Genomic DNA, 17,332 nt, shown 5'->3' on the forward strand with positions numbered 1-17,332 from the left:
TTAATTTTTTGACCAAACAATGTGGTTATAAAGTTTTTAAAATAGCTCATTGCTTTTGAGATTTTTATGTGGCATAATATTTCATTTATGTTTCTATATCTTTGATTATATTTTATTTTGGTTTTTTATTTTTGTTAAAGAGAGATTAGCTTGTGGACTGAAGAGTGAAATGTAGAAGTAAAGTAGAAAGGAAAAAAATAAATTGATTACTACCTGTTAGAAGACAATCGACGGCCTAACAATCCGATAATTTGGTTTTCTTTTTCATTCAACGTGTGTTTAGCGATAAGACATGTAATGTTATTTTTTATTCAAAAAATTCTTTAGAAATTTGTGATTCAGGACAATTCTTTAAAATATATCAATAGTTTTTTTTTTTATTAATATAGACTGAAGTACTTAACTGTTCTTCATTTCGGTTGTTTTTATTTTGAAATTTTATTTTAAAAATATTTGATGTTTGCACCTCATATTTACCTTTTTTAATCGATCTAATACACAATGATCCCACAACTAGTATATAAAATTTTTCTATTGTACTCCCACCTTGTAAGTACGTAAACAAAACCTCCTTGTATGTATTGTGGACTAAGGTCACATCCCAATTCCCAACCAAAATCATAAACAACAAACAAACCTTGTTCCTGTTACGAATATTTTTAATCAGTTTAATATTTTTTTTCAATAAAATGCTTAACGATATAAGCTTGTCTACGTCAAAAGATTCTTTAATGGCAAAGACTAAAAGGTTTACGAATTAGTAAAGACTAAACATTATATCACTATCTAATGTCAACGTCAAAGACTAAATTGTTAAAAATCTACATCCACGGCTACCATTGATAGATTGAAAACAAAATTTTTCGTCTGCAATTTAAAGAGCTGAGATGAAAAGTTTTGAAGTCATATAACATAATGTATTTTGACCTAAAATGTAGAAGCCATCCGATTGCATTTAGTAAATACAAAAATCTAGAGAGGTAAAAAGCTAAGCCTATTTTAGGAACATGAAGTGTTGGCACTCTACACTCAACAACCTCAAAAGATAGATGAATTCAGAAAAGATGGATACAATTGATATCATGTCATTAATATCCTGCCATCTAAGAGGAAAAATGGTCAGTATCAATCTACTACTAAGTAAAACCACAGATTTTTCCTGTTTGCTAGTTCCATTCCGTTAGGTTAAACCCCAGCAGCTGTCAACTATGTTTGTGTTCTCCCTCTTCATTATTTTTTTTAGGAGTTTCCCCAAGTCTCTCCTGCAAAAACCATATCCTCATCAAAATTACAAAAATAAAATGATAATAATAATAATAAAATAAGTTTAATAGAATTAGCAGGCAGCACCTTAAGGGATGCATTCTCAGCAAGAAGCTGGTCATAATCGGTCCTAATACGGCTCACTTCTGCTCTAAGAGACGCATTTTCATCCTTCAACGCTTCTGCCCGTTGAGCCAGCTCGTCACATTCCGCCTGACTCCCCACCCCATCATTCAATTTTTTTGGGTTAAATATATAGCAAGCATTTTTTTCAAACTATATAATATATATATATCCTAATAAGAAAATGATTGCAAGTACAATGCTATAATTTCATCATTTTTTCAAAGTAGAATGCTGTAATAAAAATAAATTTCTTTCTGAAAGGGAAACGTTTCTTACCTGTTTGCGTAATCTGGATCTGCGAGCAGATTCCCTATTGGATTGCTTCCTTCTCTGCCTCTTTAGCTCCCTTTCATCCTGAAATAAGAATCCCTTTTATTAATCATCCAAAATTATACTAATAAGAGGATAAAAGTTAAAACAGAACAACACCTGTAGCCAGATCTGTGGCTGAATGGTTTCCCTTGAGCCAGCAAGCATTCCCCCTGAAACTGGAGCAGAAGTTAATTGCAGGAATATGAGAGTAGGATGAATTTACATTTACATTTGCACCATACCAATATTTAAATTTGTGCCTGTGGTGGGACCTACAACACTTCCTGGACCTGATATTGGCACAATCGCCATTGAATGATTTGGCCCTCCATTTTGACAACCATGCACATTGTTTCCATTCTGAGATTCTTCACCTGTAGTACCCAATATTAACATACTTACTTATAATTAACAGAAAACAATGCACAACTGGAGCCATGTAAGAAGCTTCTAGAACTAAAAACCCAACCTTCCATAGAATCCTGCCTGGATCCTGACTTCATTTGTGAATTCTGCAAACACAACAGCAATACCATCTCACATACTCATCCATCAGTTCAGTTGTATTAAACAAGTACTTGTAAGAATACCTACATTTTCAGAATTTGCATCGCTTCCTTCACTTGAACCTTCACTTCCACTCTCACCACTGCAAATCCAATATCAATCAAGTAAACTTTATATACACATAAACAAGGTCAAATGGTGGTCAACATTCCATTGATAATGTTTATTTGTTTATTTGTTATTACCTTTTGGGATAAGATCCATTAGCAGATGCACCAGCTTTACTGGATTCATTGTTCTTGCCAGTGATCATATTTAAACTTCCAAGACTTCCCTTTGATCTTTTAATAGGAAGTTTTTCCTTACCCTCAGATGACTTACCATTCACTTCCACACTGCCAGGTGTAGTATTACCCTACATGCAAATTAAAACGTTGTTTTTAACATATTATAAACTTTCGAATAGTAAAAAGTTTATAAATTTATTAGCTCAGGCAACTCACAGAAGCTTCAGCAACACCATTTGGAGAGGGCATTGCATATGGATAAGGATATGATCCCTGGTTAAATTCAAAATATGTTTCAACATCAGTTCCTGTAAGGAAGAAGGAAAAAACTCTAGCACAAAAATGATAAAATGATAACAAGAATACCGGAGGCATAGATGGATGAGTATACATGCCACCATGGGGATACATAGCAAGATACGGATGAGGTGCACCATAAGGTGGCATAAGATGCTGCAAGTACACATAGCTATTAAAAGATGCAGAATAATTCAATGTAGAATAAGTTGGATGCAAGAATTACATTGAGAAAAATCAATAATCCAACAAGTCTAGTAAAGTACCTGAACCCCCCACATGTAGGGAGGTGCTTGAGGACTTGATGCTAAGTACCCATGTGGAGGCATAGAGGAATAAGCCTGTTCAAGATGTACATATCACCTAGATTCAGTCAAATGACTCACATCATACATGCTTCAAATTTTCAAAGCTTAAAAGTGTTAAAAGATATGAAACCTGAAAACCCGTCCAATCAGGGACAGCCCCCATGGGATTACCTGAGGACTGCTCCTGAACATAGAAAAGATACAACAGATATAAATATGTCATTCTGAGTTCTGACACTCAGTTCAGTAATAGGTATATATATATATATATATACATATATGATGAATGTAATAAGTACAACATCATTTATGTACACCTAAAAATGGAGAAAGAGCATTAAATTCACCTGGGAAGTTGGTGTCTCTTTTGCCAATTCTTTTGCCTCCTTTGCAGGTTTATCCATCTCCCTACTTCCCATTACTCAAAACCAGGTTTTAACCTACAATCATCCTACCACTAGATTTCAAGACAGCATCATATTAAAAGGAAGTTGAAAACTTTACATAAAGACACATTGAGGGCTTACACTTTGAATAAGGCACTACTTGTTGGCATGAACCTTGGGGTTCACAGTTGGACTTGAAGCCCTATCAGTTCAAATCAAAAAAATATTTTTCCTTCTACAGATTTCTGTCACCTGTGATATGCCACAGCTGTTAAATTATGAACTTCCAGAGACGTAATCGGCAATTTTCTTTAATTATAAGCCCCTAATAATGTCATATTTATTTATCAAATTCAATATTAACGGCTCATTAGAATCACAAAACAACATAAAAACTAACTTTCACCTCAAACATCAACGTAAAGTGAAAAACAAATTTATCAAAATCCATGAAAGATCGCACCAAGGTTCAACATTCTCATGTATATAATTCCATAAGGTTTTATTAGATTAACTTACCGTGAATCCTTGTAAACCACTGAATCAAACCGGTGAGTTTTTTTTTCCAATTGTAAGGCAAGCAAGATGGAACTGAAAACCCTAATCAGGGAAAATTAGGGCAAAACAGAGGCAACTCCAGGATTGTTGATTGGAGATCAAATTCTTCGATGCAAAATATGCTGATATACTGGACGGAGGTCTGTAGTTTACATAACAGAGTATCCCTCCTCTGTCCGGCAAGAGAGCGAGCTTTGAATTGATGGATGATGATTGTGAGCAAATACGAAGTGCGGAGGGCGACGGATTTGCGCTGACGTACGATAAGAAAAGCTTATAGGATCTGCCGTGGGACCAATGGGGTGGTGATGGGCATTGGGACCCTTTGTTCGCCGATGGCCAATAACGAAGAATTTCAACCCTACAGGGCCAAGCGCGACTTGATTTTTTTTATTCGCTAAAAAAATATAGAATTTAAAATTAGGTTAACATACCATCACCAATGTATCTTTTCTTCATCATTGAAAACTTATTTTGTGTACCTAACATCTAAGATATGCGAATCATATGTTAAATAATAATCCTTGTATTTTATACAACAAACAACTCCTGATATTATAACATAATCAAACATAAAAGCCACTTATAAGATATAAAAAGTATCAACATATCCAATTTAAAATCAAACATAATACCCTCGTAGTCAAATGTCTTCTTAGGTTCGACTTTTTGCATGTATGTATTTGTTAATAGCATATTGTTTGGCTCGGGCCCATGGTTTACGACTCCTACCTCCGGTACATACTATCAACCATCAACAATCATGTGATAATCAGGGGCGGAGGCAATAGGGAGGCCAGCAGGTGCTTTGCCTCCCCCAACATTTTTTATTTTTATTAACCAAAAAATTGGTTACTTTTCATAGCATTGCATTTCATAGCTTAAGGCCTTGGATTTTCACTATGTAGCCCACCTACCCCATGGCCCAATTGTTTAATTTGTCTAATGCTTCAAGAAATTTGGCAATCACACAAACATAATTTTTTTATCCCAATTGTTTAATTTGTCTAATGCTTCAAGAAATTTGGCAATCACACAAACATAATTTTTTTATAATATTCATGGCAGACACAAAGAGCGTCACTTTTACTTTCTACTTTACAAACATCAATTTCAATAACAAGTCATCTTAATAGTTATTACACACTTAAGTTTTCTATAACTTGTAGTTATTTTCTTTAGCAATATAATTTGTAAATGATGTATTATTATTAGTTTCTTATAATCTTAGGGTAAATGATAAAATCATAGAGTATGTAAAACATGAACAAAAAAGAACCATTAATTCATTTTTTCAAATGAAAATAAGATATTTATGACCTACAATTGCATATTATTAGTAATAACTAGAGGGAGTTCCCCCGCTCCACGGGGGGCGGAGGTTGCTATCAGTTAACAAAGTTGGTATTCATCACAAAGGTCTAAACTTTATTCCCATTTTGCCCCTGCCCCCCTCCATGAAAGGGAAAGGCTTCTCAAAGTTGTAATTACTCTTGGCTGAGATTTCATAATACTACAAGTTCTTCTTTCTGTGAAAAGTAAGTTGTTTTGCTTTCACTTGACGATTCTTCACATCAACTTTGTTTCCACATAGCACAATTGAGATGTTCTCACAAACGCTATAAAAATCCATATAACTATACATCAAGAAACAATAGAGATTCATGATAAAAAAAATGCAAGAAAAAATACCACAAAACTAATCGGCAAAGATCACGATGCCATGTGGTAACATTCTTGTAAGTGAACCTTGCAGTTAGGGGTGAGCAAAAACCGAACCGCAAACCAAAAAAACCGAAAAAACCGCATAAACCAAAACCGAAACCGAAATGAAAACCGACGGTGCGGCTTTTAGTTTTGCAAAAACCGAAAATGTTTGGTGCGGTGCGGTTTTCTAGTCTTGCAAAAACCGCAAAAAACCGAACCGCACCGATATATATATATATATATATATATATATATATATATATATATTAAGTATTGATATTTGTAAGAATGAAGAACTCATGACAATTAAATTTTTTATAAATATAAATATCTATCTTATCAGAGGATGATTATATATTTTTTAAACATATATATAGTATATTTACAAGAACAAATAATGTTTATTATATTTTTTAACATATGAAAACGAAGAGTACTAGTGATGATAGTATCATTTTTACGAATACATTAATTGATGTTATCTCATGTACCTGCGAAACAAATATTATATTTAATTCGTATTATATTCACGCATTAGAAGCATGTCGGATGAGTGGTTATGTCATTTGAGTTCAAACCAATAAGTAGTGGTATCGATTCATATCTACATAAAGTTTCTTAAGAAATGATTAACAATCCTCATCCGAATCAAAGTAACTCGTTGACTTACCTAAGTTTTAGTAAAAAGGCAAAACAAAACCAAATAAAAAAACTGACAAAAAACCGCAAAAAAAACCGCACCGCAAAAAACCGCATAAAAAATCGCAAAAATCGAACCGCATACAAACCGAACGGTGCGGTTTCTAAACTTCAAAAAACCAAAGTTGCAGTTTTCGGTTCGGTTTTAGCCAAAAACCGCACCACGCTCACCCCTACTTGCAGTTACATCAAACATGATAATGGCACATTCAGCATGAATGCTGAAAAATCATTCAAATAGGTTAGTAAATAAGCTAATTGTCATAGTTAATAAAGGGCATTTTAGACATTTGATAAACAAAAAGAGTGGCAGATTAGATACTTACTAATAACCATGTTTTTTATTGGATTGTTTATTACACAACATACACAGGCAAATACACAAACACACAAATTAGATTATTTATTTAAACAGACAAACGTATTTATATAATCTGCAGCTGTTCATCATAAACTTATCGATATGAAAGATAAAATCAGTAAAAAATATTCGTGTTTATGCAACGATAAAAAGAAGGATTGAGACTTATATCATGATACGTCTTTATAAGGTTAAGACCAAAAGAAATTTAGATAAATGTTGCGAGAAACTACCTGTGCAACTCCCTTTGACTTTGTAGTTTGCTTTAAGCTCTCTTTCCATAGAGCCTCAGGAAGCTCTGCAGAAGTTTCACCAGCCATAGCAGTGCCAGTATATAAACACAAAAAAAATTATAAACAAAAGGGGACAAAATTGCCCCTGTCTCATACCTTGGTGGGTTTGTAAACAATAACACAATAAATCTTTCTATGGAATTTGGGTTTAACTAACTTTCTGATCACATAAGCTTTGGTTGTCACCCGTCATTTTGACTGATCACACCGATGACCTGTAAATTCACATTCAAAAAAATAAAAACAAACAATCACGAACTTGGATAAGCATTGCCAAACAAATTGGGTATATTAGGTGTCAAAGGTCAACCAATGGAGGTTGATAACATAAATGACCAAATTTTATAAAAACAAATCTTAAAGAAAACCAAAAAAAAAATGTAACTCACCTGAAACCATATCTTCATAATGAAATTCATATGACATAAATATATGTTCTTAATGTTGAAAGAGAAAAGAAAATGAATTCCATCTATAATACCTAGTTAAGAGTACATCGATTATCATTCACCTGCAATTACCAAAGAATAAGGTGAAATATTTTAATAACGATATGATGAAGTAAAAATACAGATCTTACCTACATCAACAAACTCATTGACATATTCAGGTACAATTCTTCCCATTTATCTACAAAAAGCAGATAAACAATCACATACATACATACGTTTGTGGTGAAAACTAACAATTTCATGACAAAATTATTACTTCTTTGGACATATTGTCCCAAACTGAGCAGTTGTGTAAGCTAATTTAATTAAAATTGACAATCCAACAGGTGGAACATTACAACAAACAATTGGTGTGCACTGTAACATACCTAAAAATAGGAAAGCATCTGTGTTACACATAAATCAAAAGAAAGTATAGAAAAAGAACAAATCGTTCAGATTGGAGAAACACATGAACGTATCGGAAACAAAGAGCAAAAAGATCAATATTTGTCACCTGAAACAGCAAATCAGATTCAAACCTTCATCGCATCAACAACCATCACACCTAATAACAAAAAGTGGGAGCAAATGGAGACAGAGATAAGTAGAACTTCTGATCAGCTGCAACACACAAGCAGGTGGAAGAAATCGATTCAAAGAATAAGGCGAATAACTGGTAGTAAGCGGACGCCCTATGTAGCCGACCACGCAGTGCGCTGTGACCGACTGACCATGGAGAAGACGATTCCTCCAACCGAGACGCACTACGTCGATGGGTAGGGCACGAAACAGATACGAATCTATGATGCGGTGGTCGATTGGTAAACATTTGAGAGTTTTGGAGGATTAAGTCGGTGGTCAGGAGGAATGTACGAAGCGGTGGTGTTCTCTGGAAAGCCCAATCCCCCCAAAAAAACGATTATCTTCAGGCTTCGACTACGTCGAAGATGAAAGGAGTCAGAGGCGGTGTTGATATCAGTGATCTCATCCAACATCTCAATGAAGCAACTGTTCTATGGAAGACGATGGGTAGAGTAAAACTGTTGCAACCAAAGAATATGAAAGGAGTCAGAGGCGGTGTTGATATCGGTGGTTAGATGTCGATGAAGAGGATTTGTGACCAAATAGCAGGATGTCGATGAAGGTATCAAATGGTTAAGATGAATGTGTAATGAAGAAAACGGGAGAAGCGGTGGAGACGAAGAGGGTTGAGGAAGGATCGAAGGCGATGGGTTATAGGATAGTGAGCGGTGACATGAGGGAGTAAACCCGAGGAACTGTGTCAGACAATCCATCTCTATTGGTTTAGATGGGCGGTGGAAAGAACACGTATCCACCGAAAATAAACAAAGTGTCAAAATATGACCTACAAAAGAAAAGATATAGAATTGTAAGCACGCCTATAAACCAAGGACCAAAATTGTCAAAAAAACATGAAGAATAGTAATATCGAAAAACCAACTAATGTTGAACTTGAAAAAAATAATTTTCGATTTTAAGAGAGGTAAATTCTTATTAATTATTACAAAGTAAAGCTTATGTTGAGGCTATTAAATGACTCATGTTTCGAGCATGTGCTTTAAGAAATCATGATTAGCGACATAACTTCCTTGTCAAATTTATCGTCGCCATTAAGTTATTGAGATATAAAATACACTTTAACATCTTATTGATATAAAAATACACTTTAACATCTTATTATAATTCAAGCCCCCTTATTCTAAAATTTTGGCTTCGCCCCTGGTGATAATATGCATGGAAATAAATTATTTGGTATCAAAATGGTGAATGAATGTATATGTGTTTGTGCTCAAAGTTTCAGAAACAGGTTATAAGCTACTACATGCTTTTTATACCTTTCCTAATCAGGAAAATCCTATGGAGGATCCTACTTGCTTTGTTTGCTTAATCATTAGGTTAACGGCTAGTAATATGCTATACCATTAGGCATTTGGTGGAAGTGTAATGTGTGACATCCCCATTTTCACGGCCAGAAAAGACCGATTTTGTTTATGCTTTATAAAAATCAGAGTTCTTCTTTCAATAAAAATGTTGCGAAATTTGTTCCCAGTAAAATATGATAAATACGTTATCAAAGCATTTCTAAAGAAATGTATTTTTATTCACTTTTAAAACATTTGGGATCTCATCGTCAATACAGAAACATAAGCATAAACAGAACTTACATTCATTTACACTAGTGATCTACATCTCTTTTAAATCTCTCAGTGTAATGTAACTTCATATCGACACCTGTGATACAAATAAACTGAGTGGGTCAGGTTGGGAAACCTGGTGAGTACATAGGGTTTTCAACCCACAATAATATAATTATTATGTTTAATCATCAAACAATTAACCCAATTACCCATCCCCATTAACTTATTTACTCTTAAGGATCTACCCTAAGAATCAGCTATTTCTTGTTCATTCATTTCTAAGGATCATCCTAAGGAATAGGCACGAAATCCATCGTTGTCAGGGTTTACTCAACGCACACTAAATCCATAGTTGCCAGGGTTTACTCAGCAGGCACTAAATCCATAGCTGCCAGGTCTATTTCGTTTATCAACAATATCGTTTCCGAGAATCCACTCGCAATACATGTCAACGGGTTTTTAGAGTACACCGGTGAACACATCGTTCACAACACCTACAGGTTGCGAGCCTGTTAGTGTTCCACTGGACTGTCTAGAATAGTCCGTGGTTTTCATCCATACTCTGCTAGATGACGAGGACATCGCTTGGGTCATCGTTTGACTCATCGTTTTGGCTCATCCTTAGGCTCATCGTTTTGGCTCATCGCTTCGCACCATATTTTACCACTCATATATCATCGCTCATCATTCATCTCATCTTTCATCGTTCATCATTTATCTCACCTCTAATCTACCCATGTTTTACCCAACACATTTTGTAGATATAAAATACATATACAGTTTAAATCATTTAAAACGTGTATAAAATCGTTCTTCCAGCATAGACAACAAGTATTCAGATAATATGCACACATAGCACGTAATTTATATAAAATACTTCATATCTATGTGTAAGATGAAAGTAACTATGCACTCACCTGATAAGGTGATGACTCGGTACTCGGACAGCACTTCGTTACTGTTAAAACAATTTCCCTCGGACAAAACCTAGTATCATTACCACTAGAGTTTAGTCTAACGTTAACTGCGACTACTTAATAGTCTAGCTATTATTACTATTATATAAGCGTTAAGCAACACTATTATATAACTCATAATAATAGCCCAAATACTTATTATAAGTTCCTAATAACGTTACTATATTAAAACATAAGCTATACTAAAGATAGGGTAGGCATAGCTCACTTACAGAGGGTTTTTCGCAAAACCGGGCTTCGCTGGAGCAGCGTTTCCGAGCCGAAAGACCCTTTTTCTCGGGACTCCGGGAGCCTCGGGGCTTCCTTCGGGTGCTAGGGGGTTTACCTAGACTTTAGGGGGCTTAAGGGGAGCTAGAGAGAGGTTCTAGAGAGAGAAAGAAGGCTTGAGAGGTGTGGAGAAATGGCAATGTCCGACACCTCTAATGAGACCTTCAACTCTCATTTAGGTCGCATAGGCCAAAAACCGCTCAAACTAAAATTCGAGTTTCGGGCCGTGCACTGCTATGCCAGATCTTAGAAAATTCATAACTTCCTCATACGAAGTCAGATTTGGGCGTTCTTTTTATGGATGTTCTCGGTTTAACATATTCTACAACTTTCATTCAAATTGCTAATGCTAAAAATCACTCTATCGTAAATTCACTATTTACGTCTCCCGGTGTCGTGCCGGTTTTGCCGTAAAACTTCGACGAGCCATAACTTCTTCGTTATAACTCGGATTTCGGCGTTCTTTATATCTACGGAACCCTTGAGACATACTCTACAACATAGTTAAGATTATTTATTCTAAATAATCTTTTGTCGAAAAGCCGTTTTCGACCCCTATTATCTCTAATTTGACTAGCCCGGATCTACGGGCGTTACAATTATATCCCCCTTAGGATGATTACGTCCCGGAATCATCAACGAAACAGGACAGTATAATGACTCCATACGTTATCTCTTCATCCTAGGTAATAATCGTAACTTCCTCGTTTCTTCAAATGAGTATCTAACTCTTGGCTCTTTGACTGCAGGCGGTGCTCAATCTTGCACTTGCTCCCTATCTCACGTTAGACTCCAAATTATGACCTTCAAGTCACAATCTCGATCCTTACTGGATACGAACTTAAGATAAGTTCTTTTATTACTACAATGGAACGATGTGTCATATTCTAATGACCTATCATCGTATGTTGCTACGCTTAGACTCAGGTCTCTTAGAGTCTTCCAGATCAGACTTGGTTCTCTGAACCATGTAACATACTCGTCTTAGTCGGACTCAATTCGATATGACCACTAGGGTCGGAATAACAACAATCTTCTTAGTCATTACCGAAAGAATGGTAACGACATACTTGAATAAAATGGTATCAATTACTAGCTTCTTGGTAACCTTGTGACTTTCTTTGATCCAAGTGTGAGTCATGTGCTTCCGGTAGTATAGGCCTCTACTACCATTCACACCTACTCATACTCGTCCCAAGTATTGTCTCGCAGCTTTCCAAGTTACTATCACAAAAACAATTTTAACACATAAAAATGTGTCCAATCAATCATAAAATTTTCCCTAGACTCTACTAGGATTTCTTCCATGTGTATCTTCAATAATCAATTCTGCTGCAACTCGGTGGTGAAAATGTCAGAGGGTAGGATAGCTTCAGGAATTACGCCAATCGTTTCATCATCCTGCCAATCGAAGGTGTACTTCGGACGTACCGTACTCCTCTAAACGTACTGTTATTTTTCCTGGCGTACTCTAAAGGCAAGATACCACTCTTACGATATCTTCCGATAGGTATCATTCACTATCGTAAGCCTTCTCATTTCCTTCATTTACTCAATTCACTACGAGTCTTCACCATGACATTCTATACACCAAAGCAGGCGTTCGGTGTATCGAGACGAGAATATAGATAGAGGAGGGTTTAGACGTGTAATCCTCCTTATTACTCCGAAAAGTTACATGCCAGTTCTAATACCGTAATTAAACGTTTAGAAATCTGAACACATAAAGTTTCCAGATCCGGTCGGCAACAGACCATAGATCTGATCATACATTTAGCATCATAAAGCATCATAAATCATTTAGCACATAAAAGCATGTTAGGAATTTTCCCTAAATAAGCTAGTGCTTGTGTCTATTCAGGTGTATTACCTAAATATACTAGACACACTCTTCACGATCATCACTTAACATTCTAAGTTTAAGTCTAGAAATAAATCCATATTCCTAGTTCGCTTAAACTAATGCTCTGATACCAACTGTGACATCCCCATTTTCACGGCCAGAAAAGACCGATTTTGTTTATGCTTTATAAAAATCAGAGTTCTTCTTTCAATAAAAATGTTGCGGAATTTGTTCCCAGTAAAATATGATAAATACGTTATCAAAGCATTTCTAAAGAAATGTATTTTTATTCACTTTTAAAACATTTGGGATCTCATCGTCAATACAGAAACATAAGCATAAACAGAACTTACATTCATTTACACTAGTGATCTACATCTCTTTTAAATCTCTCAGTGTAATGTAACTTCATATCGACACCTGTGATACAAATAAACTGAGTGGGTCAGGTTGGGAAACCTGATGAGTACATAGGGTTTTCAACCCACAATAATATAATTATTATGTTTAATCATCAAACAATTAACCCAATTACCCATCCCCATTATCTTATTTACTCTTAAGGATCTACCCTAAGAATCAGCTATTTCTTGTTCATTCATTTCTAAGGATCATCCTAAGGAATAGGCACGAAATCCATCGTTGTCAGGGTTTACTCAACGCGCACTAAATCCATAGTTGCCAGGGTTTACTCAGCAGACACTAAATCCATAGCTGCCAGGTCTATTTCGTTTATCAACAATATCGTTTCTGAGAATCCACTCGCAATACATGTGAACGGGTTTTTAGAGTACACCGGTGAACACATCGTTCACAACACCTACAGGTTGCGAGCCTGTTAGTGTTCCACTGGACTGTCTAGAATAGTCCGTGGTTGTCATCCATACTCTGCTAGATGACGAGGACATCGCTTGGGTCATCGTTTGGCTCATCGTTTGGCTCATCGTTTTGGCTCATCCTTAGGCTCATCGTTTTGGCTCATCGCTTCGCACCATATTTTATCACTCATATATCATCGCTCATCATTCATCTCATTTTTCATCGCTCATCATTTATCTCACCTCTAATCTACCCATGTTTTACCCAACACATTTTGTAGATATAAAATACATATACAGTTTAAATCATTTAAAACGTGTATAAAATCGTTCTTCCAGCATAGACAACAAGTATTCAGATAATATGCACACATAGCACGTAATTTATATAAAATACTTCATATCTATGTGTAAGATGAAAGTAACTATGCACTCACCTGATAAGGTGATGACTCGGTACTCGGACAGCACTTCGTTAATGTTAAAACAATTTCCCTCGGACAAAACCTAGTATCATTACCACTAGAGTTTAGTCTAACGTTAACTGCGACTACTTAATAGTCTAGCTATTATTACTATTATATAAGCGTTAAGCAACACTCTTATATAACTCATAATAATAGCCTAAATACTTATTATAAGTTCCTAATAACGTTACTATATTAAAACATAAGTTATACTAAAGATAGGGTAGGCATAGCTCACTTACAGCGGGTTTTTCGCAAAACTGGGCTTCGCTGGAGCAGCGTTTCCGAGCCGAAAGACCCTTTTTCTCGAGACTCCGGGAGCCTCGGGGCTTCCTTCGGGTGCTAGGGGGTTTACCTAGACTTTAGGGGGCTTAAGGGGAGCTAGAGAGAGGTTCTAGAGAGAGAAAGAAGGCTTGAGAGGTGTGGAGAAATGGCAATGCCCGACACCTCTATTTATAGGCTGAATTCCTGATGGACTCGCCGAGTCGGTTCATGGACTCGCCGAGTCGGTGCCACGTGTCATCACCTGATGGCTTTTCTTGGGGAGAAAGCTAGGGCTGTGCATGGGTCGGTTTGGGTCGGTTTTGGACCCAAACCCAACCCAACCCATAAATGGTCGGTTTCTAGTTTTCAGAACCCAATAGGGTCGGTTTCTGGTCGGTTCGATTTCTTGGGTTCTGGAGTCGGTTTTGGCGGTTTTCCGGTTTCTTGGGTTCAACCCATATAATCACACATTTAAGCACAATTTGATTAATTTCACAAGATTTCAGCACAATGTAGATTTCACTCTTTCAGTAACATTAGACATCATAATGTAGATTTTAACAACATATTTCAACAACATTTCACAACAAAAACGAACGGAAACACGAAATCAGTAAGATTTCAAAAAAAAAAAGATTTTAGGAAGAATTCACAGCAATGACGATCAAAAACAAGAAATCAACACAAAAAACACTATTTCAACAAGATTTCAAACCAAGAGAAAAAATACAACATTTCAGCAGGATTTCACAAGAATTACGAAGCAAATGTCATGGGTTGGTTTCATTTGATTTCACAGCAAAAACAAAGCAAAGGAAATTAAAATGTAAACCTGAAATCAGAGAAAACGAAGCACATTACACACAAAAAAACAACAAAGAACGAGCTAGATTCAAGGCGTCGCAGGTCTTGTGGGTGGCGTCGAAGGTGTGGGGGTACGTCGACTGCCGTCGGAGGTGTGCGAGATTGCCGAGTGTGAGGGTTCTTCTGGTTGTGGGAGGCGAGTTCCAAAGAGAACTGAGAAGAGAGAAGGACGAAAGGGGTGTTTTGTTTTAAGGTTGTTTTTTTAATATACATATATATAGTATATATATAAAAAATAAAATAATCAGTAAATTGCATCGGTTTTTCGGTTTTGCTGGGTCGGTTTGTCGGTTTCATGTATGGGTCGGTTTCTTGGTTTGGTTGGGTCGGTTTCTGGGTAAAAACCAAAACCGAAACCGCTTTTTCGGTTTTTAAAAATTCAAAACCCTAACCGTCGATTTTGCTTCGGTTTCGGTTTCGTCAGTTTTGGACGGTTTCTCGGTTTCTTGGTTCGGGTTTGCTCACCCCTAGAGAAAGCCTTGGCCCATATTCAGCCACGTCACCCCTTTTGCAGCAGCACCCTTCCGACTTCTAAACCCTGTAACTTTCGCATACGACCTTCGTTTTCGACGTTATTTTTTACCACGCGTAGGTAAAAATAAGATCTACAACTTTCATTTTGACTCCGTCGGCTAATTCTCGACCGATCTTAAATTTAACAGTAGGAAGAGATTAGACTGTTAAATGACCGCGAAGAATTCGTAACTCCTTCATACGGACTCCGTTTTCGTCTGTCTTTTTATCGTTGAGTTCCTATTAATGAGATCTTCAACTCTCATTTAGGTCGCGTAGGCCAAAAACCGCTCAAACTAAAATTCGAGTTTCGGGCCGTGCACTGCTATGCCAGATCTTAGAAAATTCATAACTTCCTCATACGAAGTCAGATTTGGGCGTTCTTTTTATGGATGTTCTCGGTTTAACATATTCTACAACTTTCATTCAGATCGCTAATGCTAAAAATCACTGTATCGTAAATTCACTATTTACGTCTCCCGGTGTCGTGCCGGTTTTGCCGTAAAACTTCGACGAGCCATAACTTCTTCGTTATAACTCGGATTTCGGCGTTCTTTATATGTACGGAACCCTCGAGACATATTCTACAACTTAGTTAAGATTATTTATTCTAAATAATCTTTTGTCGAAAAGTCGTTTTCGACCCCTATTATCTCTAATTTGATTAGCCCGGATCTACGGGCGTTACATAATGGGAGGATCCTACGGATATCTCTTAATCATTGCACTACGAATGCAACATGGTGTTGTCTTGTTTTTCGATACTTTGGGTCCATTATATCCTTTAGTAGTTTAGGATTCACCAATCGAGTTTTATCATATTTTTTCGATTATTTGGCTTTGTTGTGAACTTTGGTATTTGGTTTAGTGAGATGTAACACCATGGCGTTTGAACCTTAAGGTTGCATGGTATGGGCAAGGAAAAAAAACGTCGTAGAAAGGCTACATATGCATAAATCATCTTCCTCTTTCCACCACATTTTTTCAGGGGTGGTGTTCCAAGCTCACAACGCCGTTGTGAGCCAAAATTAAGAAGAAAAACAGAGGAAGAGTTATAGGAATTGGAGAAGAAACGTCGATTGTATCTCGTTACCACCACCATGGAGCATCATATAATGACGAGGGAGGAGCAGTGTTCCCCCGTGTTCACGGCGTTAAGATGCAGACACGTCGTGAATAACTGCCCACACCCAATGATCTAATGAATAAATCATCAATTTCAAGAACATTGATATATTCAATTTAGTGTATCATATCATGATTATAAATGAAGATTTTGAATTGTTAGACATATTAAGTACGTTAAAACAGGCATCATTACCGATTTTAGTTGCAAATTGCAACTAAAATATGAGATACCTTCTCCAACGTCATGTTGTTTCCACATGCTACCTACATACACAGAGGTGTTCCAAAAAAAAAAGATGAAATCATGACAAATAGGATTTTAAAATAGCAAGTAGAATATTGTATCTCATATTCATCTTTGTTTCTTTTAATTCGTATGTTTTAAATCATATCGATTTAAACTAAAACTAATAAGATGTCTTGTTAAATTTTTATTTGGACTTAAAAAATATCATTCACATATAATAACTGTTTTCCAAAATGTAGATGCTTAA

General features: G+C 36.2%; 1 protein-coding gene across 2 annotated transcripts; it reads right to left on the bottom strand.

Annotated features, from left to right (window-relative positions):
• Positions 1 to 888: 888 nt before the first annotated feature.
• LOC145165560 (bZIP transcription factor 68-like) lies at positions 889 to 4,424 on the bottom strand. Of its 2 annotated transcripts, none has more exons than XM_079084302.1 (15): positions 4,006 to 4,424; positions 3,628 to 3,738; positions 3,448 to 3,540; positions 3,231 to 3,284; positions 3,059 to 3,133; positions 2,862 to 2,948; positions 2,712 to 2,768; positions 2,454 to 2,623; positions 2,296 to 2,350; positions 2,171 to 2,213; positions 1,944 to 2,075; positions 1,819 to 1,871; positions 1,666 to 1,743; positions 1,351 to 1,476; positions 889 to 1,262 (listed from the first exon to the last, which is right to left on the bottom strand). In XM_079084302.1, the coding sequence occupies exons 3-15, from the start codon at positions 3,517 to 3,519 to the stop codon at positions 1,203 to 1,205; spliced, it is 1,062 nt and encodes a 353-aa protein (XP_078940428.1). In that variant the 5' UTR covers positions 3,520 to 3,540; positions 3,628 to 3,738; positions 4,006 to 4,424; the 3' UTR covers positions 889 to 1,202. The 2 variants fall into 2 exon arrangements, with proteins under 2 accessions (XP_078940428.1, XP_078940427.1); XM_079084301.1 differs by having other exon boundaries at positions 1,819 to 1,877; positions 4,006 to 4,423.
• Between the last annotated feature and the right edge of the window lie 12,908 nt (positions 4,425 to 17,332).

This window comes from Lactuca virosa, chromosome 3 (assembly GCF_052849685.1).
Source record: "Lactuca virosa cultivar CGN04683 chromosome 3, Lactuca_virosa_CGN04683_v6, whole genome shotgun sequence".
In the NCBI taxonomy this organism is placed as follows: domain Eukaryota; kingdom Viridiplantae; phylum Streptophyta; class Magnoliopsida; order Asterales; family Asteraceae; genus Lactuca; species Lactuca virosa.

Bases quoted from the DNA above. Each gene is read 5' to 3' on its own strand.
- LOC145165560 (XM_079084301.1), bottom strand. From the start codon at position 3,519: ATGGGAAGTAGGGAGATGGATAAACCTGCAAAGGAGGCAAAAGAATTG. The intron at 2,214-2,295 runs GTAGGTATTCTT...TTGTGTTTGCAG, and splicing joins GCGATGCAAATTCTGAAAAT to AATTCACAAATGAAGTCAGG. The intron at 1,263-1,350 runs GTGCTGCCTGCT...TGGTTTTTGCAG, and splicing joins CTGAGAATGCATCCCTTAAG to GAGAGACTTGGGGAAACTCC.